Below are 22,807 nucleotides of genomic sequence, written 5' to 3' on the forward strand. Positions count from 1 at the left end.
CCCCCCCCCCCTGTTTTACTTACCTGAGCCCCAAATCTCTGTGGGCGCGATCCCGCTGCGCTCTCTCCACGGATTTCTGGCTCTTCATCGGATAGATTGATAGCAGCGTAGCCATTGGCTCCCACTGCTGTCAATCAAATTCAATGATGCGGGGGCGGGGCGAGTCATACACTCGGCGTCTATGGACGCCAAGTGTATGACACAGGAGCGTGCCCGCAAGGCAACCCCCTTTGGGAGAGAGCTTCCCAGAGTGTGTTATCTAATGCGGGGAAGAGCCGCCGTTAGAACCCAGAACAGGTGGATCTGGGCCACTCTGTGCAAAACTAACTGCACAGTGGAGGGAAGCTTTAGTATCACTTTAACTACTTCAGTCCCGGGCCATAGTAAAAAGACGGCCTCCAGGTGGCTCTATAAATCCGGGAGGCTGTCTTTTTACGGCCTGAGGTCTTCCGGCCACGCGAGAGCCGGCGCGTCACTGCGATGCCGATGCGCGTGCCTGGCGGCCGCGATGTCCGCCAGGTACCCGCGATCGGCAGTTTTAGAGCAGGGACGTGGAGCTCTGTGTGTAAACACAGAGCTCCACATCCTGTCAGGGAGAGGAGACTGATGCTGTGTCCCTTGTACATAGGGACACAGCATCGGTCACCTCCCCCAGTCAGTTCCCTCCCCCCACAGTAAGAATCACTCCCAGGATACACATTTAACCCCTTCCTCGCCCCCTAGTGTTAACCCCTTCCCTGCCAGTCACATTTATACAGTAATCAGTGCATTTTTTATAGCACTGTTCGCTATATAAAATGCGAATGGTCCCAAAAAATGTGTAAAAAGCGCCTGATGTGTCTGCCATAATATCACAGTCTTGAATAAATTCGCAGATCGCCGTATTACTAGTAAAAAAAAGTTTTGTTTTTTTTCAGAATTCTAACCCCTATTTCGTAGCCACTATAACTTTTGCGCAAACCAATCACTATACGCTTATTGTGATTTTTTTTATTTTTTTTTATGTAGAATACATATCGGCCTAAACTGAGAAACTTTTAAAAAAAATGGGATATTTATTATAGCAAAAAGTAAAAAATAGTGTTTTTTTTCTAAATTTTCGCTCTTTTTGTTTATAGCGCAAAAAATAAAAACCGCAGAGGTGATCAAATACCACCAAAAGAAAGCTCTATTTGTGGGGGAAAAAAGGATGTCAATTTTGTTTGGTAGGCATGTCGCACGACCGCGCAATTTTAATTTAAAGCGACGCAGTGCTGAAAGCTGAAATTTCGCCTGGGCAGGAAGGGGGTATATGTGCCCAGTAAGCAAGTGGTTAATACAAATTTGTAAATCTGGAAACACAGCCTACTTCTTATCAGGCTATCTTTCAATCAAAACACTGCACAAAATACAGGCTTTTTCCAAATGAAATCTAGTACCTTGCACAGAAAATTCAAAACATACCTTCTTGTCCTTTGAGCAAGTCTTCCTTCTCTGGGTTTAAAGGTGTTGAAGGTGGTTTGATCTGCAGAGCCAGCTCTGGGTCAATATCATGACTGTAGCTGATGTAATACATATGGCAATTACAACGGGAGATTATTCTCTGGACCTGCTGGTTTTGGTGGGCTTCTATCGGCTGATGGCAGTCTGTTACATGGATAGACAAACAGAAGAAATTCATTTAAATCAGTTTTTTATTTTATTACATAGCAGTAAAAGCTACCAATACGATTCTGACCTGTAGTTGTGTTGACCATGCCTCCAACAGCCTGACCACTCTCCATCAGCTCTTGCACAGTGTCCAGATTCCTGTGACGGTGTTCCTCAATGTTTTTCACCTAATGGGAACGAGCAGATACAGTAAAACCTTGGTTTGAGAGTAACTTGGTTTGAGAGCGTTTTGCAAGGCAAGCAACATTTTTTAATACATTTTGACTTATTAACAAAAGATGTCTTGATATACAAGTAGCGTCATGTCACAACTGAGTGTAAAAGAGAAGTGAGGCACCTCTAAGTGTAGAAATATGGTTACAATTTAATGAAGGTACAACATTTAGCAACATATTGCTACACTTAGTGACACCTCTTTTCTCTTTTATACTCTGTAGCTCCTGCTAGATTTTGTTTCTAATCACCTTGTGGAGGCTTCCATTTGTGGATGGACATTTTATGGTTACACAACCAACACATTTCTATAATCTTTTTATGAGGACTATAGACAGAAGGACCAAAGAATGTGGAACAAATCGTTTGAGTTTCCATTAGTTCTTATGGGGAAATTTGCTTTGATATACAAAGGCTTTGGATTACAAGCATGTTTTCGGAATGAATTATGCTCGCAAGCCAAGGTTTTGCTGTACTATATTACTATATTTTCCGACTTGCATTTCCTTTATAAAAGCCAGCAGTGTGGGGGTGCAGTGATATGCCCCTGGTGACGGCTTTCTGAGCCGAAACGCGTCAGGTTTTATGCTTTACGGCACCCCATACTGCTTTTGTTTTTCCATTTTCGTGATCACTTTTAATTGTTGTCATCTTTATATGACTTCTGTTTTATTTTATTTATTTATTTATTTTTCATTTTTCTTCTTCTTCTAAAATAACTGTTTTATTTTAATAAACCTTCAGTGTTTATTTTGACATGCACCATTTGGAGGACTCTTTTGTCTATTTTATATTTGTTTGGAGTTTATTGGAACTGGTCCGCATCCAGTCTGTAGCAGCACGTCTATTGGTCTGTCGCTTCAGCCCTCGAGATCCATCTCATAGGGGCCATTTAGACTGCATTGCTCACCTGGGAGACTTCATTACATCGCCTCAGGTCCTTGGGGACCATAAGCTCATCAGACCCACTGTTTTATAAACAGATGAGTCCACAACACAGGGTAAGAGTATCTTATCTTTGTGTGAAGGAACTGTGTTTCCCTTTGATACCGGTCGTCCAACCTTCAGTGTTCCAATTGAATGAATGAATGAATGAATGAATGAATGAAAAACTTATATAGCGGGACGCATGCGAACTGAATCGCCTCTGGGCGCTAGTTGTTGCTGTCTTTCCAGAGCATCAGAAAAGCAGAGTTTTGATCCGTCTTCTGAAGGTCAGGTGGTTTTCCTCCAACCGAATGCTGGTTGGTAAAGCGTTCCATAGTTTAGGACCTTGTACCGCAAACCTTCTTTCTCCCTTGGATTTGTATCTGGCTTTGGGTATCTGAACCAGATTTTGGTCGGTGGATCGCAAGACGCGATTGGCGTTGTGGCCTTTTATATTTTCGCATAGATATTGCGGCGCCTTTCCATGGATGCACTTATGCGTCAGACAGAGTGCTTTAAAAGCAATCCTGTCCTTTACTGGCAACCAATGAAGGATTCTCAGCGAAGGTGAGATTGATTCCCATGTTTTTTTCCCAGTCACCAGTCTGGCGGCCGTATTTTGAACGACCTGCAGACGAGCGATTTGGTACTTTGGGAGCCTGAGATAAAGGGCACTTGCATAGTCCAGTCTGGAGTTCACAATTGTTCCTACCACGACCGCTATGTCTTCTTTAGGAATAAATTGAATAAGTCTGCGTAGTAGGCGCAGCAGATGAGGAGATCCGCTGACTACTGACCCTATTTGTGCGTCCATTGTCATGTGGGAGTCGAAGATGACACCGAGACTTTTGCGCTAGGGGTGATGGTTTTGCCCAGAATGGGCGGCGGTATCCAGGTTGTTGCTAGTTGATTCTTCCGACTGGCGTGAAACAGAAGAAGTTCTGTTTTGGAACTATTGAGTTTGAGATAACTCTTTGTCATCCAGTTTTCTATCAAAGAGAGACATTTCTCTAAACTGGGATGATGATCATTTTTGTTACAGATGCGAAAATACAATTGCGTATCGTTTGCATATGAGTGATATGGTAGATTTTCGCTACTAATGATTTCAAAGAGAGGGCGAAGATAGATATTGAAAAGCACCGGTGACAAGGGGGATCCCTGAGGGACTCCGCATGATACCGTGCGTTTTTCAGAAGTGAAAGGTCCCAATTTCACTGTTTGTGATCGGTTTTCTAAAAAGGAGGAGAACCATGATAACTCACCTTCTGCGACTCCGGCTACCTCAGCCAACCGAGTCAGTAACAGTTTGTGGTCTACCGTGTCGAAGGCTGCACTAAGGTCCAACAGAACCAGGAGACAAGATTCTCCTTCGTCTGCGGCCTCAAGGGCGCCGTCCCATATTTTGAGCAATGCTGTCTCTGTCCCGTGTCCAGGACGGAAACCTGATTGAAATGGATCAAGTAGATTATAGGTATCCAGATGCTGTTGCAGCTGTTGTAGCTGTTGTACCACTGCTTTCTCCATTACCTTGGAGAGAGCGTTGAGGGCTGTTATGGGACGGCGATGAGTTGGGTCCTTGGGGTCAAGGGTAGGTTTCTTCAAGATGGGCTGGATTGTGCCCTCTTTCAGCTGGGAGGGCACTCCCTGAAATCCAGTGAGAGTTTCTCCACAATACGTGATCAATACACATATATGGACTTTCTTCTCACTGGATTTTATTGCGAACATTTCACTTAACCATTTATCACTTTATTTTGTGATTTTGATTGTTTTAGCGCTGCACTATTTGTTTCCTATATTTTCCTTTGACAATGAGAAGCTCTAAGTGACAAGGCTGCACAGCAAAAGCTATACAAAGCCACACATCACAGTAATCATTAATGAGCCGAAAACAACTGGTTCAACAACTTTGGGCCTTACTTCTCAAAGTGACTTTATATAGGAGCTCCAAGTCTCCTGTGTAAAAATTAAAAGCCTGCTCTGATCGCCTAAATGCAGGATCTTACATTTAGGCATCCTGACAGCCTTACAAATGGGAAGTACAAAAACCTGCTTATAGATTCTCATCTTCCTTTTTGTAATGTTTTGAAGAGGGTTAAATTAGCCAGTTGACTGACAATGTCAGGGTTTTTTCCTTGCAGGACCAGAGTAGAGAATCATTGCACAGGGAGAGTTGTAACAGACTCCTTAAAGGCCTGTTCACACTACTGCGTCTTCAAAACTGTGCGATTTTACCGCGATTTCGGGGCTGCGATTTTACCGCGATTTTGGGGCTGCGATTTTACCGCGATTTGTGTCCGCGATTTCAGGGAATGCCAGTCTATAGAGCTAAATTCGCATTGCACAGAATCAAACTCGCACAGGACCCTTTTTTAACTCAGCTTAGATTCGCAGCGCATTGATGTGAATGGCACTCATGGAAAACGACGGTATGTTAGAAAAAAGACTTGCGAATTAGAGCAATGGCAACGGATCAAATTTGCAGCAGTGTGAACCGGCCCTTAGTGAGTCTTGACTACCTGTGGCAACCTGTTGCATTGCTGACATCTTCCTCCCTGGATGCCTGAACAAGGCAGGGAATTTATACTGGGTTTTGCCTGCCAAGGCATGAGCAGCAAAGGCCGAGATTACATAGTACATGCAGATCTGGAGAGGCTTAATAACAAGTGTCCATTAGTCAGCTTCCCATACACCAGCTTCAAGAGGCCTGCAGAAAAGCTGACAATTCAGGAACAGTACCAGTAAGGAGGATACTGGCCCCCTTCACCATATATCTTCCATTCAGTGGAAATCTGAACCGTGGATTCAATAATCATCACTTTAGTTCTCTAATCTTTTAAAACTGTGCTTTTAAAGTGGAGTTCCACCCATAAATATAACATTACATCAGTAGTTTTAAAAAAATGTCATTAGTCCTTTAAGAATTTTTTTTTTTTTTTTTTAGATGCCTTCAAAGTGTTGTTGCTAGGCAGAATAGTTAATCTTCCCTCTTCCTGCACCTAGGTGCTTAACCTACACCGCACAGACTCCTGGGAATGTAGTGGGTGTAACTTTCCAGGAGTCTGTGCACTCCCCCAGTCTCGAAGAATCATGTGATTTGGACAGTACAGGTGCTGAAACCTGATCTGAAACCTATTACACTGCTTGTGCAGCACTGAGCATGTGCGAGATCTGCAAGGCTGAAATACAGGAAGTCATACAGTCTGGCTTCATGATGCCCACACTTAAGATGGCCCCAGTCAATTTCTATTTTATAAAGTGTCTAAATGCTGTAAAAACCTAACAAAACGGACCTTAGTTTACAGACTAACTTTACTAGAATACATTAAGCTTGTGTATTACAGGGGTATTTATATTTAAAAAGTGAAATTGTGGCCGGAACTCCGCTTTAAAATACCTTTGGAGTATTTCCCCCCCGACCCGTCACATGTTACTTTTGGAGACACCACACACACAGGAATATGTATCTTCATACAACCCTGCCATTTTTTTTCAATAGTCCCTTTTTTTTTGGTATGGTGTCATTGAACTCATTACAACATTCTCGGATAGGCCACTATACAAGATAACGTGCCCATATGCGTTTGATGCGATATGAATGCAGCAGCTGCTTTTTATTATAGACAACGTTGTCCATTTACATTTTTTATGCTTAGTTGTTGGTGGTGGAATTTAATTAGCCAGTTTTTTTGTATTATTACCTACTTTGCAATAAAGATCCTCTTTCAAGCTGCTTAGTCGGCGGTAATTACTTTTAGTTAACATTTTTGTTCCTTGTCTGCTCAAATTACCTGGATTACACCCTGATCGGTGAGTCAACAACTAGAGGATCGCTGCGATTTACGTGATTAACCTGAATCGCAGCTCTTATGCGATAGTGAGTTCTAGGACATTTTTATTTTGTTTCTCAGTAACCCTCTTCAGCTATAACCTGCATAGAGCAACCACAGCATAGAAGGATTAGACTGCGGCTGCACAAGTACCTGTTGCAGTAAGACATAAATACCTGGAAGTCTAAGGGAGAAAGCCAGATTGTAAAGAAATATTATAACATGTACAATTGCTACTCAAGCCATGTAGTAATATATTAAAATAACCTTCCCAATCCAAACTGCAGCTACTGAAGTTTCCTAAGATGTCCAAAAAGACAATGTAATTGTTGGTTCTGTTTTCTAGGAGTTAACTACTGCTAAAGGAATACTGGCACTGCACTCTCACCCCGGAGCACCACCACAACACGTGAGAGGGGGAGACCAGCGGGCAGTCACGTGAGCGCCGAACAGCACTCTGAAATAAGCCATTATACAGCATGTTTATGAATGACATGGGTAGCTTAGTGTTTTATATGAGCGAGAACTATAGAAGAAAAACGCTGTTATATTTAGAGCAGGTTAGGTGAACGGGGAGCTGACAGGCAGAGAGGGGAGGGGGAGGAGGACAGAGGGAGACACAGACACAGGAGAGTAGGGCTGCAGATGACGGAGGCACATACTCTGACCACGGTGTCAGGGCTCATAAGCCCTGATTACCGTGGTCAGTTTACGGGGGGGGGGGGGGGGGGAGTTTAGCCAGGCAGGATCAACCAGGTATTTCAGGTGATACGGGGGGGCAAATTACACAGCACAAGCACTGTGCTGCAAGACATGCTTTAACCCCTTCCCGACCGCCGCATGTACATATACGACGGCAGAATGGCACGTACAGGCACATTGGCGTACCTGTACGTCCCTGCCTAGACGTGGGTCGGGGGTCCGATCGGGACCCCCCCCCGCGACTTGCGGCGGTCGGGTCCCCTCGGGGAGCGATCCGGGACGACGGCGCGGCTATTTGTTTATAGCCGCTCCGTCGCAATCGCTCCCCGGAGCTGAAGAACGGGGAGAGCCGTGTGTAAACACGGCTTCCCCGTGCTTCACTATGGCGCTGCATCGATCGAGTGATCCCCTTTATAGGGAGACTCGATCGATGACGTCATTTCTACAGCCACACCCCCCTACAGTTGTAAACACACACACAGTGTACACCAAATCCTACAGCGCCACCTGTGGTTAACTCCCAAACTGCAACTGTCATTTTCACAATAAAGAATGCAATTTAAATGCATTTTTTCTGTGAAAATGACAATGGTCCCAAAAATGTGTCAAAATTGTCCGAAGTGTCCGCCATAATGTCGCAGTCACGAAAAAAATTGCTGATCGCCGCCATTAGTAGTAAAAAAATAAAAAAAATTAATAAAAATGCAATAAAACTATCCCCTATTTTGTAAACGCTATAAATTTTGCGCAATCGATAAACGCTTATTGCGATTTTTTTTACCAAAAATAGGTACAAGAATACGTATCGCCCTAAACTGAGGAAAAAAAAAAATTATATATGTTTTTGGGGGATATTTATTATAGCAAAAAGTAAAAAATATTGCATTTTTTTCAAAATTGTCGCTCTACGCAAAGGTAGGCAACTGCACCAAACTTTGATAAAATGCGGCAATGCACATTCATCACTCAGATCATAGTAATCTCCATATGTTTTCATTTTAGTTATCATTTTTTCTTCTTTTTTTTTTCTTAACATAAGTGGAGTTACTCCCCAACAGCCTGAATGGCATCTGGTCCCTTCTGCTGACCTCAAGCAAAAACATACTCATGAATCCTGGACCTCTTCCACAGGGCAATCTATGCATCTGTAGGGCGGCTCAAATCCCAGCGGCAGGAACAGCAGCTGCGGCAACCATGCTGGTCACCCGCTGATAGCAGGGCATCCGACTAGTGAAAACACCCGCCAATGGCTGAGCCCTCCACTTGTCCAGGCATCGATCCTCTGCATATGTGTAACATGACACCACCCCACTAATAGCTGGGGACTTCGTGACCACTTGAGCCACCCTGGAACATGTCTGGATACCACAGGACGCTCCTGACATTCACACAGGTGCCCCGCACGAGACCCGGCCGACGATACTTCCAAAAGGTAGTAAAACTTCATACAAAATGGTCCTATGAGTGAGGACAAAAAATAAACTGCCTCTGGCTCAGCCTGAAAATGTATGGGAGTGGGGTTTTATGGGGTAGGAGCGAGGGCGGGGCTACACAAAACCACAAAAGTCTTTCAGGAAAACAACATTTTTTACTTTCGACTATAAAACCCATCCAATTAAAAAAAAAAAAAAATGTCTTCATAAATTTTGGGAAAAATATATTCTGCTACATGTTTTTAATAAAAAAAAATATATATATATATGAAAATTCCAATAAGTTATATTGATTGTTTTGAGTGAAACCTATAGCGCCTACAAACTATGGTTTATATACTGGCATTTTTTTTTTATACTACTAATGGCGTAATCAATGATCTGACACTAATCCTCCAGTGACGTATGACATCATTTGCCTAGGCAAGGAAAACAAGACGTAACTAAAGTGTAGAAAAACTTTAAAACAAGTAGTCATGATATACGGGCCAGATCCACAAAAACCTGACGTAACTTAAAAAATCCAATTTAAGTTACACTGCCTTAAAGTTTCTACCTAAGTGCCTGATCCACAAAGCACTTATCTAGAAATTTCAGGCTGTGTAACTAAAATTCCGCCGGCGCAAGGCGTTCCTATTCAAATGGGGCGAGTCCCATTTAAATGAGGCGCGCTCCCGCGCCGGCCGTACTGCGCATGCGCGCCGGCCGTACTGCGCATGCGCGAAGTTACGTTACGCCGAGTTTTGAGGATCGCGACGGCTTAAAGTTGCGTCGGGGATAAAAAAAATGACAGCGGCATGCATTCCTGAGGGAGAACTCCATGCCCATTTTCAAAGAAAAAAACGGCATGGGTTCCCCCCCCAGGAGCATACCAGGCCCTTAGGTCTGGCATGGGTTGTAAGGAGACCCCCCCCACGCCGAAAAATTGACGTAGGGGGTCCCCCTACAATCCATACCAGACCCGTATCCAAAGCACGCTACCCGGCCGGCCAGGAAGGGAGTGGGGACGAGCGAGCGCCCCCCCCCCCTCCTGAGCCGTGCCAGGCCGCGTGCCCTCAACATGGGGGGGTTGGGTGCTCTGGGGCAGGGGGGCGCACTGCGGGCCCCCCACCCCAGAGCACCCTGTCCCCATGTTGATGAGGACAGGACCTCTTCCCGACAACCCTTGCCATTGGTTGTCGGGGTCTGCGGGCGGAGGCTTATCGGAATCTGGGAGTCCCCTTTAATAAGGGGGCCCCCAGATACCGGCCCCCCCACCCTAAGTGAATGGATATGGGGTACATCGTACCCCTATCCATTCACCTGGAGGCAAAAAGTAAAAGTTAATAAAACACACAACACAAGGCTTTTTAAAATATTTTATTATTCTGCTCCGGACGCCCCCCCTGTCTTCGTTATTAGCTCAATTACCAGGGGGGGCTTCTTCTTCCGCTCTCCGGGGGTCTTCTCCGCTCTCCGGGGGGGGTTTCTTCTTCCGCTCTCCGGGGGGGGGCTTCTCCGGACTCCGGGGGTCTTCTTCCATCTTCTCCCCTCTTCCGCTCTTGACTCGGCGAACCCCGGTTCTTCTGCAGCTCTCCGGTGCCTTCTTCTTCAGCGCTGGCTGCCTGCTATGTTTGTGTGTTAGCTCGATTTCAAACAGGCAGCCGGCGCGGTCTTCTGTGACGCCAGGGTCTTCTGTTCTTCCGATGTTGCCTCGTCGCCTGTTGTCGCTGTAATGATGGAAGCGCGCCTTGCATCCCATTTATATAGGCATCACCGTCCCATCATGCTCCGGTAGGTACCCACGTGGTGGGTGCACGTGGGTAGGCACCCACCACGTGGGTACCTGCCGGAGCATGATGGGACGGTGATGCCTATATAAATGTGATGCAAGGCGCGCTTCCATCAATACAGCGACAACAGGCGACGAGGCAACATCGGAAGAAAGGAAGAGAAGACCAGAAGACCCTGACGCCACAGAAGACCGCGCCGGCTGCCTGTTTGAAATCGAGCTAACACACAAACATAGCAGGCAGCCAGCGCTGAAGAAGAAGGCACCGGAGAGCTGCAGAAGAACCGGGGTTCGCCGAGTCAAGAGCGGAAGAGGGGAGAAGATGGAAGAAGACCCCCGGAGTCCGGAGAAGCCCCCCCCCGGAGAGCGGAAGAAGAAACCCCCCCCGGAGAGCGGAGAAGACCCCCGGAGAGCGGAAGAAGAAGCCCCCCCTGGTAATTGAGCTAATAACGAAGACAGGGGGGGCGTCCGGAGCAGAATAATAAAATATTTTAAAAAGCCTTGTGTTGTGTGTTTATTAACTTTTACTTTTTGCCTCCAGGTGAATGGATAGGGGTACGATGTACCCCATATCCATTCACTTAGGGTGGGGGGCCGGTATCTGGGGGCCCCCTTATTAAAGGGGACTCCCAGATTCCGATAAGCCCCCGCCCGCATACCCCGACAACCAATGGCAAGGGTTGTCGGGAAGAGGTCCTGTCCTCATCAACATGGGGACAGGGTGCTCTGGGGTGGGGGGGCCCGCAGTGCGCCCCCCTGCCCCAGAGCACCCAACCCCCCCATGTTGAGGGCACGCGGCCTGGCACGGCTCAGGAGGGGGGGGGGCGCTCGCTCGTCCCCACTCCCTTCCTGGCTGGCCGGGTAGCGTGCTTTGGATACGGGTCTGGTATGGATTGTAGGGGACCCCCTATGTCGATTTTTCGGCGTAGGGGGGGTCCCCTTACAACCCATACCAGACCTAAGGGCCTGGTATGCTCCTGGGGGGGAACCCATGCCGGTTTTGTTTTTTACAAATTGACGTGGAGTTCTCCCTCGGGAAAGCATACCAAATGCCGTCGCTGCAATGGGCCTTTACAAGGTGTGACTAACTTTACACTTTGTAAAACGAGCCCTAATTTTACACTTGCAAAATAACACTTACGGCGCAAAAAGGAAGCTAGAAAGCTTTGTGGATCGCCTTAAGTGCTAATTTGCATACTAGCAACGGCATTTCGACTCGAAATGCCCCCAGCGGCGGATGCGGTACTGCATCCTAAAATTAGGCAGTGTAATTCAATTACACATGCCGGATCTTCTGTGTAACTTTGGAAAAAGCCTTTTGAGGATCGTTTCCAAAGTTACACACAGACTGAACAGCAGTTAAGTCGGAGTATCTCTTTTGAGGATAACCCCCGATATACTTTCCTATCTATTTACCAATGCTAGCAGCATAAAGATTGAAAATAATCAATGTTGATTGCGCACCCCCAGACCTAATCAGTGGAACTTCACTCTCGCAATCAACATTGACTACTAGGAACCAATGTTAGTCATACAGAAGAGGAATAAGGGGGTGGATCCTGGCGTTATGGTCGGGAAGACGCTACATGAGAGACCTTAACCCCTCCCACAGGTATTTTCTTTGATTTCACAAGAACGAGTGTACATTTCAGAGGGCAGGACATTGTTTTTCAAAGTAGCAGCTCACCAGGATTAAGATAATGTAAAAAAAAACAGAAAAACAAGTTTATTGAGATGTATTCAAGGCATACATAATATACAATACAGGAGCTCCACCTTATCCTGTTACACAAGGGATACAATCAATTTTAGCCAACCCACAATGTCAGTACAATCCAAGTTTACGCACACACTAGTTGATTCAATCAGCATATCTAAAATGGTCATTAGGATTCCCACATTAGTTATACTATTCAAACATTATCCCCCCGCCCTCCACGGCCCGTCTCCCCCAACTCGCCCTCAAATTATACAGTACACGTTTCCCCATCCTCTAGCCACCGGTCCCAGACATTAGCAAATTTCTGTGGGCGTCCCCTATGCATATAGATTATTTTCCTATAAGGCAATTCAGCATTTATTTTCTTTTTCCAGTCCCTAAGCGACGGGGCTGTCGCTTGCAGCCACGCCTTGGCCACTACCTTCCTAGCTATAAACAGTGACTCATGTATAAAGATAGTCTGGTACTTATCAACCTCTACGTCAGGCAGTAGCCCTAGTAGGCAAAGCTTCGGGTCCATTCCCACTGGAGATCCCATATTGTCGTGCAGGAATTGCGTCACTTGTAGCCAGTAAGCCTGCATGTCGGAGCACTGCCACAACAAATGATAAAAGGTGCCCTCTGTCAATAGACACATGGGGCACATTGGACTCCTTGTGGGTTGAAACTTCGTCAATCTCAGAGGAGTTAGGTAAGCCTGATGAAGTATGTATAGTTGTGTCAACTTATCCAAAAGTTTGGGGGATGCAGCTTTCACTCCCTCCAAGATTTCCCCCCAGTCCTCCGTCTCAATAGGCCCCACGTCCTGCTCCCACTGAATTCTCGCTACCTGGACCACCCCATTCACCCTACGTTGTCTAATAGTATGGTATATATTGGATATGAGTTTAGTCGAGTCTGCGCCAAAGATGATATCCAATCCCATACCTTTTTAGACGTATAACCTGTAATGTGAATATCTAATGAAGGTAATGCTCACAAGTAAAATGAGATCTAGAACAAAGGCTTACCTCCAACCAGCACTGGCCATCTTCTCCCTCGTTTGGACTGCTCTCGGTAGTAGCAAAGTACTGCATGCTGTCAAGCTGGCATGTCCAAGATGTTTTCTGCTTTAAGGTGTCTCCATACCAGGATGGGTGGTGTTGGCACTGCAAAAGTTGGGCCTTTGCTGCAGACACAATCACACAGCCTTCTGTCTCGGCTCCTCGAAGCACCATCTGTAGACCCAGAAGTGAGAAGTGTATAAGAGCATAGAAAGCTAGATTTATTTTATGGTAAATGTAAATGGTGGAATGTTGTTCAAGATCAGGCCTTTTTTTACTTCAGTTGAGACCAGTACGGCCAATTCAAGTTTTATAAATTATCCAAATGTCAATACATTAATTGGACGATTGGGAGCTGGCGGCTCAGGCTCCCAGCATACAACATAGGGGAACAATAGTGGTGTCCTGAGCTAGATGGTGAGGAACAAGTGAAAGGGGAGTAAAAAACTCATAGGGCTGTAATAAATCCCCAAAAAAATAAATAAAAAAAAAAAGTAATTAAAATCAAAGGACAGTCCTTGAAAAATCACACTGTGGCTGCCAGCTTGAAAGATAAGAAGCGGCTCCCACCAAGTGTAGTATAAGAACAACACGTTTATTCTGAAGGTGAACAACTCCCATATAGAGGATTTTGACCATAGCATAATATTGGTAGCATCATGCTGTGTCCTTGGGTCAATACTGCTGTGGGTCTCAGGCAAGCCAGCAAGATACCGAGGCCTCAGGAAAGAGCATGCTTGCTCCAAAAGCATGCCACACACCCCTGATGTCACGACCGGGATCACGCCCAAGCAGTCACTGGAGTGTCAACATGCAGCTGCCTACGTAGCTGAGGAGCGCTGGGAACCACCGACGTGGCAGTGGCATCCCACTGGCTTGCCTGACCCAAGGACACAGCACGATACTACCACTGATATGCTATGCTCAAGATCCTCTATATGGGAGTTGTTCACTTTCAGAATAAACGTGTTGTTCTTATATACTACACTTAGTGGGCGCTGTTTTTTATCCCTTACAGTAACATAGGGCTGAAAGAATCTTTAGCTGCAACTCAGGGCTTCCCTTTGCTCCAGGCGGTCAAGCAGAGCAGTGGGAGAGTGAAAAGAAAAGGAGTATAGTATATACAGCTGGGCAGGGTGGCAGTTAAATAGGTCCAGCCTCCTTCAGAAAAAAAATTAAAAGTCAGCAGCTACAAATACTGCAGCTGCCGACTTTTAATATTGGGACACTTGCCTTACCAGAGATTCCGCAAAGTCAGCACCCAACCTGATCCCTTTGCTTGTAAAGGGAAACCCGCAGTGAAGCCTTGCGGCTTCAAAGCCAGTTCACTACTGCGCATGCACAAAGCAGACTGCGCGGTCAATGGGGAAGGAGGAGGGGGGGGCGAACTTCTGCAGCGTGATTACCTGGAAGTAGGAGTGGGTACCTGCCAAAAACCTGTATCCGCTCCCCTCCTCCTGCCAGAAAAGGTGACAAAAGTTGCACCGGAGGGGGAAGCAGATAAACGGAGCTTCCACTTTTGGGTGGAGCTCCACTTTCAATGAACACATTTCTTTCCTTTGAATAGGCAAAGCATAAGTTTACTTTAAGGCTGCCCTCCATTGCACTCTTTTTCTACAAGTCTGGTTTATAGCTCTTAAGCTCTATAAAGGATAAATTCAGCTATACAACATTACCTGACAGTTTACCAGCTCAATAAGCCAGTTGTGATTATAGATGTCTGTGTCCTGACAGGCAGCTTTTCCACATAACTGCTCACTCACACCAGACTCCTCTTCCGTAAAAACGACAAACTTATCCGTCTCCTCAATCAACTTCTGGAGCATATCGGCTCCTAAAGAAGGACAGACACGAATAAGCATACAGCGGCAACCCTATGTGGAAGCCAATACTTATTACTTTTATATATTGAGCCGATATCACACACTGTGCATTGGGCACAAACAGACCACACACTAAAGTTCTGAATGGGGGGCCAGATTATTTAAAAGGGGTTGTAAAGGTTTGTGTATTTTCACCTTAATGCATACTATGCATTAAGGTGAAAAAACACCTTGCTGTGTCCCCCCCCCCCCCCAGTTTACTTACCTTAACCCCTGAATTTCCATGGGCGCGTTGCTCTCTCCCCGGCTTCTCGGCTCTTCATTGGATAGATTGATAGTAGCGCAGCCTTTGGCTTCCGCTGCTGTCAAATCCAATGACGTGGGCGCCGGGCCGAGTCATACACTCTGTGGCTATGGACGCAGAGTATATGACACAGGAGCGCGCCCGCAAGCGGGGGTTATCTATTGCGGGAAGGAGCCGAGGGGACTGCCGTTGGACCCCAGAACAGGACAATCGGGGCCACTCTGTGCAAAACGAACTCCACAGTGGAGGTAAGTATGACATGTTTGTTATATATTTTTTTTTTAAACGGGAACCTTTACAACCACTTTAATGCATTTTAGGTACAAATGCAGCAAATTTTGGAGGAGGGAATGGGGTGCAGCGCTATGTAGCTCAATTACTCACCAGCTATTTTTGAGAGGTAGTGTTACCCCAGAGGCCCCCAATTTCACATCCCACCCTGGATATGACACCAATGGGATTACATCATGCCATTTTGTCATCTAAGCTCATTCTGAAATCTTTACCCTTGGAGAATCCAGCAGTAAGCAAATACTCTATAGCACAGCATAAAGCAATATACTACAGCTCTGTTAGGGGGGATGTCAAGTGTCTGAAACAAATGCTGTTTTAATGCTCTAAAGTATTCAGAAGCCAAATTACTAATTTGAATGCCATTTTCAAAGAAATGAATTACTTTTTGAATGACTTACCCTTTTATGTGATTTGGAGAGAGTACACTTAATATTTGCTGCAAGTTGGCATTCAAACCAATAAGACAAGGTTAAAAAAAAATAAACAAAAAAATCACCCTAGTTACAGATATTTAACTCTGCACATAGAAAAACATATTATGGCCCAAATATACATTTTATAAATTGTGAATGCATAGATTACAACCCAATTCTAAAAAAGCTGCGACGCTGTATAAAATCAGAATGTAAGGATTTACAAATCTCATAAAGCCATATTTTATTTACAATAGAAAACATAAAATGTTTAAAAAGAGAAAATGTACCATTTTAAAGCGGACCTTGAGCCTCCCGAGGACGATCACGCCTTTCCATCCCTTCTCTCTTCCTCTGCAGAAATAGGGCATTGCTTTTTCTTTGGTGTACTTTTTTTTTAAAATATAGTCCACCTCGTCTCCCAATGCATGTCACTCGCCTTAGGAAAATGACGCGCACACTGCCCACTGTGCCTCCAAGGATTTGTACATGACATAACAGGAGGCATAGCGTTTCATTCAAGAACAGGAAGAGGGGGCAGGCCTATTGGCGTGCCATGGAGAGGCCCGCCCGTCTCTTGATGATGTCAGAGGGAACATGGTGGTGCAGGACGGTGCTGGGCATGAGAGGATCTCAGTGGAACAACGCTGTACCCACTAAATGGGCGAGTATCATAAATGGGCAGATACCACCATAAGGTAAGCGGGGACCAATATGTTGATCTGGGCAGATCAACATATATATACGTTGCCACTAAGACGCGGCATGGTGGGCGTACGCGTGCCGCGAGCTCGACCGCGGGTCCTGTGGACTCTATGTCTGCCGGGAGTCCCGCGATCATCTCACGGAGAGGAAGAACGGGGATATGCTGATGTAAACAAGCATTTCCCTATCCTGCCTAGTGACAGGTGATCACAGCTCCCTGTGATCGGGAGCAGTGATCAGTATTGTGTCACACATAGTCCATCCCCCCTACAGTTAGAACATATCCCTAGGACAAACGTAACCCCTTCCCTGCCCCCTATCGGTTAACCACTTCACTGCCATTCACATTTACACAGTAATCAGTGCATTTTTATAGCACTGATCGCTGTATAGACGTGAATATCCCAAAAGAGCGCCAAAAGTGTCCCCCATAATGTCGCAGTCACGATAAAAAAAATCACTTAGAGATTTTTTTACCAAAAATATGTAGAATAATACATATCGGCCTAAACTGAGGAAATGTATTTTTTATATATTTTTGGGGGTTTTTGTTATAGCAAAAAGTAAAAAATATTGCTTTTTTTTCAAAATTGTCGCTCTTCTTTTATTTATAGTGCAAAAAATAAAAACCTCAGAGGTGATCAAACACAACCAAAAGAAAGCTCTATTTGTGGGGGGAAAAAAAAAAGAACATCAATTTTGTTTGGGAGCCACGTAGCACGACCTCGCAATTGTCAGTTAAAGCAGAAGGTTTTTTTTTTTCTGCCTCAAAAAGCGTAACTTTAAGTGTTACTAAACCCACAACAGTAAAAAGCAGTCTGTTTATACAGTAAAGCATGCTCCCTATACTCACTGTGGAACCTAAAGTGTTAATCCTTTGTATTGTGTATAAAGGCTGTTTGATCCGGTCTCTCTGATCCTCTCCGACTGGCTCAAAACAATAACCCAATATTTACAGAGCTAGTAGACAGGCTGCACATGCTCAGTTTGGTGTGTATTGAGTTTTTTTTTATCTTGGGAGGGTGCATGTGATCAGCACAGAGCCAATCAGCACTGTCCAGACAGAGGATCAGTGCAGTATGAAAACTCCTCCTACAAGGTTTACTAGGAACTGATAGAAGTCACAAGACTGCTATATACTGCTGATGAGAAAAGGTATCGGTTAATATTTACTAAAATAGTTGCATTTCCATGTTCCGTGTACTGTGGGAGACCAGATATAGTGAATGCAGATTCTGGGTTTAGTAACACTTTAAAATATACCTCTAACCGACCTAATGTGCATGGACACATTGTATAACATTAGTTGCTTCTACAGGCAAAATTCTAAACTCCTCTAGGAGCAAGATTTTTAGGCCAGTGTGCATGGACCCCAAACATCTGATGTTTTTTATTCTGAATAGATTTATGAGATTTTCAAATCATTGCATTCTGTTTTTATGTAAAGTTTAAACAGCATCCCAACTTTTTAGAAATTGGGGTTGTAGAACAACTCATAACAGACAACCTAGAAATTTTGGTGTGAACACACCAGTTGCATCTCCTACCTCCCGATAGAGATCTCTCGTTCCTTCCAGTAACTACAGGTGGTATGGCATGCTTAGGAGAAGGAAAGTTGCGTGAGGAGCTGCGTTTCAGCTTCTTAGCCTGCAACTGGGCATCAATTTTGAGTCCTTTCAAGGCCTCTGTGGAGAGATTGCGCTTCAGGACTGCTGCTTTCTTATAGCCATCATAAAGACCAAAAGCTATGTCTCTGTTAAGAGTTGTCCAAGAAGCCCTGAGGTCAACCAGGTGCAGCCGATGGGTGTAGATGGCATTCTCTTCACCAGTAGGAGACAGTTCCTGTCAATCAGCAGTTTGCAAAACATGGTGAAAGGGAGAAATGGGGTTCTGTATATACAAGCCTACATTTTTTAAATAACTCTAATATAAAACAATGTTCATAAAGTCAGTAAGGATCTGTGTTGATTGTTTTGGGCTTGTGCCAATGGTATCAGTTTGAGAGGCTTTTAAAGGGGTTGTAAAAGGTTTGAATATTTGTTTGTCTGAAATAACAAACATGTTATACTTACCTCCACCGTGCAGCTCGTTTTGCACAGAGTGGCACCGAACGGCATTTTCTGGGGTCCCACGACGGCCTTCTTAGCTCCTCCCTGCTTCGGATCACCCCCTCTGGGAATCGTTCTCCCAAGGGGGTTACCTTGAGGGCGCGCTCCCAAGTCCTGTATACGGCGTCCATAGCTGCCGAGTACAGGACACGCCCCCGCGTCATTGGAGTTGATTGACAGCAGCTAGAGCCAATAGCTGCGCTGCTATCAATCTATCCAATGAAGAGCGAGAAAGACCGAGCAAAGGAAGAGCGTGTTCGTGATGCAGGACTTTCCAGGGCTCAGGTAAGTAAAACGGGGGGCTAGTAAATAAAAAAAAATTCGTTCACCTTAAAGCGGGATTCCACCCGCAAATATTTTTTTTTTAAAAGTCAGCAGCTACTAACAGTGTAGCTGCTGACTTTTAATAAGGACACTTACCTGTCCTACTTGCCCGCGCTGATGGCCCCCCCGATGCTGATCCCGCGATCGATGCAGGTCCGTGCCGCCATTCACACTAGGGGAAACAGGCAGTAAAGCCTTACGGCTTCACTGCCCATTTCCTACATGCGCGAGTCTTGTGCCGACTTGTGAATGGGCGGCTGCTCTCTGAGAACACACGCAGTTCCCAGAAAGCAGCACGCCCCATACACTAGGAGAAGATGAAGAAGACGGACCGCGGCTACGGAAGAGGCAGATTACGAACTTCCGCATAGCAACAGGTATTTCGGGTGAGTATAATTTTTTTTTTTTTTCACATTTTTTTAAGATTTTTGGGCAAATGTTTTTTTCCTGGGTGGAACTCCACTTTAATGCATAGGATGCATTAAGGTGAAAAAACATGAACCTTTACAACCCCTTTAAGTTTACTTAGAATTCATTCCTATAGACTTGTTTGGGAATGCAAAAACTGTTGATGTGATGTGAGCAAAAACCTGCCACCACAGGCCCTAACTGTGTGATATGTACTGAATATTCAGCTTTGGCAGAGGATTGGACACCAGCAAACAAACAAAAAAAAAACCTGTAAGCTAGGCCAGAATAGCCCCTCCTACCAGGATTCCTCAGTTTTGCACTTAAACAGTACCCAATCAGACATGATGTGACAAAGTAAGGTCACAGCCCAGGTTGGGTGATAAGCCGGGCCCACCAGTGATAAACGGCTCTAGAAAAGGAATGTCACCACCCTCTTAATAGTTGGGACCCTGAAGACAGGTGCATCTTCTATCAGAATAATAGGAGACCTGTTAAGGTAGGACGCTGCCAGATCCACAGTGGGAATAGACCACTTCTGCACAAAATCCTCACTAAAAGGATACAAGACTAATAAGTGTTTACGAGAAGCAAACCGTTTGTCAGAATGTTTTGCATTTCCATAGAGAAATAATTGGAAAACCAGGTGTAAGGGAAAAATCTTCATGGCCTTAGGAGTTGTAAAGAAAGAGAAGGAAAGGAGGGCTCGCTGACCTAGTGCATTACCACATATAAAAGTTTTATTAAAAATAGAATAAAAGCAATGGTCCTACTCACATAACAAGCTTAGGAAAACGCTTTTCTGACAATCAAGCTGGATCTCTTAGCACCTGCAAGCAGGAGTTGATGACAAGAGGATCGGACGGTACCTCAAACGGCTGACGCGTTTCTGGGGCGCACCCCTTTCTTCAGAGCCTAGGCGGTCCGTGGTCAGCTATTTGAGGTACTGTCCAATCCTCTAGTCATCAAGTCCTGCTTGCAGGTGCCAAGAGATCCAGCTTGAATGTCAGAAAAGCGTTTGCCCAAGCTTGTCTTGTGAGTAGGACCATTGCTTTTATTCTATTTTTAATAAAACTTTTATATGTGGTATCATAAGTCGGTGCGCCCTCCTTTTTTTCCCTCTTTCTTTTTAGCCATATGAACACCCATTGTTTTGAGGAGGGCTGCAAGACTATAGACCTTGCCTTAAACTAAAGACTGGACTGTATATAGAAATGTGAAAATGATGCGCTTACCAAATACGAAAAGAAAGAAAGAAAGAGCAGCAAACTCAAAAATGTTATACAAACATAAATATCATAAACAAAAAGGTGGAGTTGCGCTTGAAGAGTGAATATGCCTTATCAAGGTCATATAGAGATATGTGAAAGGACCATAAACATGAATGAAAAATAGTCCAATTAGTGACACATAAAAAGTCCAACAATGTATCAAATCTGTGTAGTATGAACACTGCTGCAAAGGTGAAAAAGTCTGGAACCACCGCTCAATAGAAATGCTGACCCTTACCAGAATGAAAGAGCCTGACGGATCAGAAAGTGCAGAAATAGCCAAATCACATGAATTGTAGTGAAGCCTGCGTCTTGATACGATCTTCCAAGAAGTCACCAATCCACCAACGGAGCAGCCAGAAAAAATAAAACTAACATAGTGTAAATCTGCGTGGTGATCAATACACACAGGACATCCCCCAGTGAATGGTAACAGACAGTGTGAAATAATGAGGAGAACCACCACCAATGTACACACTGACCCTTACAAGAGCCTTTGATCCCTAGGGATCAGGTAAAGCAGAGGGGATGTAAGCAGCATGGAAGAAGCATGGAAAAAATGGAGCGTCCCAATAGTAATGTCCTCAGATTCGCCAAGGAATAGCAGGATGTTCATAGGGAAGAAAACTCACAATAGTGTGATACCGCATGGAAAATTTAATAAAAAATAAGCAACACACTTACAATTAAGAAGTTTAAAATCAGCATATGTAAAAGCCGGCCGGCATATCAGAACGGATTCGTCCTCAGCGTGCGGTGACGTCAGCACGTCGCCTCCCGACGTTTCGTCTAAGATAGACTTGATCAAGTATCTTTCACATATCTCTATATGACCTTGATAAGGCATATTCAACTCTTCAAGCGCAACTCCACCTTTTTGTTTAAAGACTGGACTACATTACCCGTGTTTAGCAAAACACCAGAGCGCAGGAGAATTTTGTTCTGCTGTCTTAGGAGTTGTAAGCCATCACCCATAGGCGATTCAGTTTGCATGTGTTGCGCTTTACAAGTTTCTCACTCACTCACTCATCGTCCATGCCTGGACACAGAACTGGTGGCAGCAACAAGCTAAACCTTCCATTTTAGAGTGTTGAGTACTCTATTAATAAAGGGCTAAAATGAAGGAATCTACTGCGACTCCTCAGAGGCAAGCTTACCACCAACCCTAATCTAAGGACTGGAGCAACTCGGCCACGCAGAGTTTCTGTGACCGATGCTCTGGAAGCTGTGTGCAAATCAGATATAGAATCTGCCGGAGAGGGCGTGGGAGCGTGCTTGTGGCTTCTGCAATCAAAATGTAGCAAGTAACTGGAGAATTTGGATTATAAAATCTTACACGATCACAGCAAAAACCTTAGTCAAAAAGGTAGAGGAGCCGACCACACCAGACCGAGCCAAAAAGGACTCAGGAGGACAGAAAAGTATCTACGATAACATGATTACTGAATGCAAAAGTTGGCGCCATCAGAAGACACCCTGTGAGGAGCCCCACAAGCCTTAGTAGAAGGTGAGGCTGCTGCCCTGTGTCTAGAATCAGACATGTTGCGACTGTGCGATGGTAAAGGCTCAAGTAAAGAGGCTTGGCCTAAGTCAGAAAGAGTGCGGACCATGCACAGGAAGTCAGTGCTTAGTCCCATGGTGTTAACCCCTTTTGCAGCAAAACCCATGGGGACAGGGAATAAAGGTAACCAGCAACCCAAGTAAGGCTACGTTTTTTGTTTTCCAGTGTCCAATTCTCTTGTAGGTGGCAGATAACTTGAAGGTTTGAGACATCCTGTGTCCTTCAAGTTGGATGTAGATTTTCTTACCAAAACTGGAAAGCCGCTATAAATCATAAACATACTGTTTAATAAAGTATTTTCACC

The 22,807-nt window shown here is 45.0% G+C and overlaps 1 protein-coding gene across 2 annotated transcripts in view; it reads right to left on the reverse strand.

The window, feature by feature from the left end:
* Positions 1-22,807, reverse strand: part of KIAA0100 (KIAA0100 ortholog) — a 141,191-nt gene that overhangs the window by 28,701 nt on the left and 89,683 nt on the right. For both annotated transcript variants that reach the window (XM_040338514.1, XM_040338513.1), the window contains exons 24-28: positions 18,379-18,673; positions 14,969-15,126; positions 13,260-13,466; positions 1,718-1,817; positions 1,444-1,626 (exon numbers count right to left, since the gene is read on the reverse strand). In XM_040338514.1, the coding sequence (XP_040194448.1) occupies positions 1,444-1,626; positions 1,718-1,817; positions 13,260-13,466; positions 14,969-15,126; positions 18,379-18,673 (943 nt within the window). The remainder of the gene's footprint in view (positions 1-1,443; positions 1,627-1,717; positions 1,818-13,259; positions 13,467-14,968; positions 15,127-18,378; positions 18,674-22,807) is intronic.

This window comes from Rana temporaria, chromosome 2, assembly GCF_905171775.1.
Source record: "Rana temporaria chromosome 2, aRanTem1.1, whole genome shotgun sequence".
NCBI lineage: Eukaryota > Metazoa > Chordata > Amphibia > Anura > Ranidae > Rana > Rana temporaria.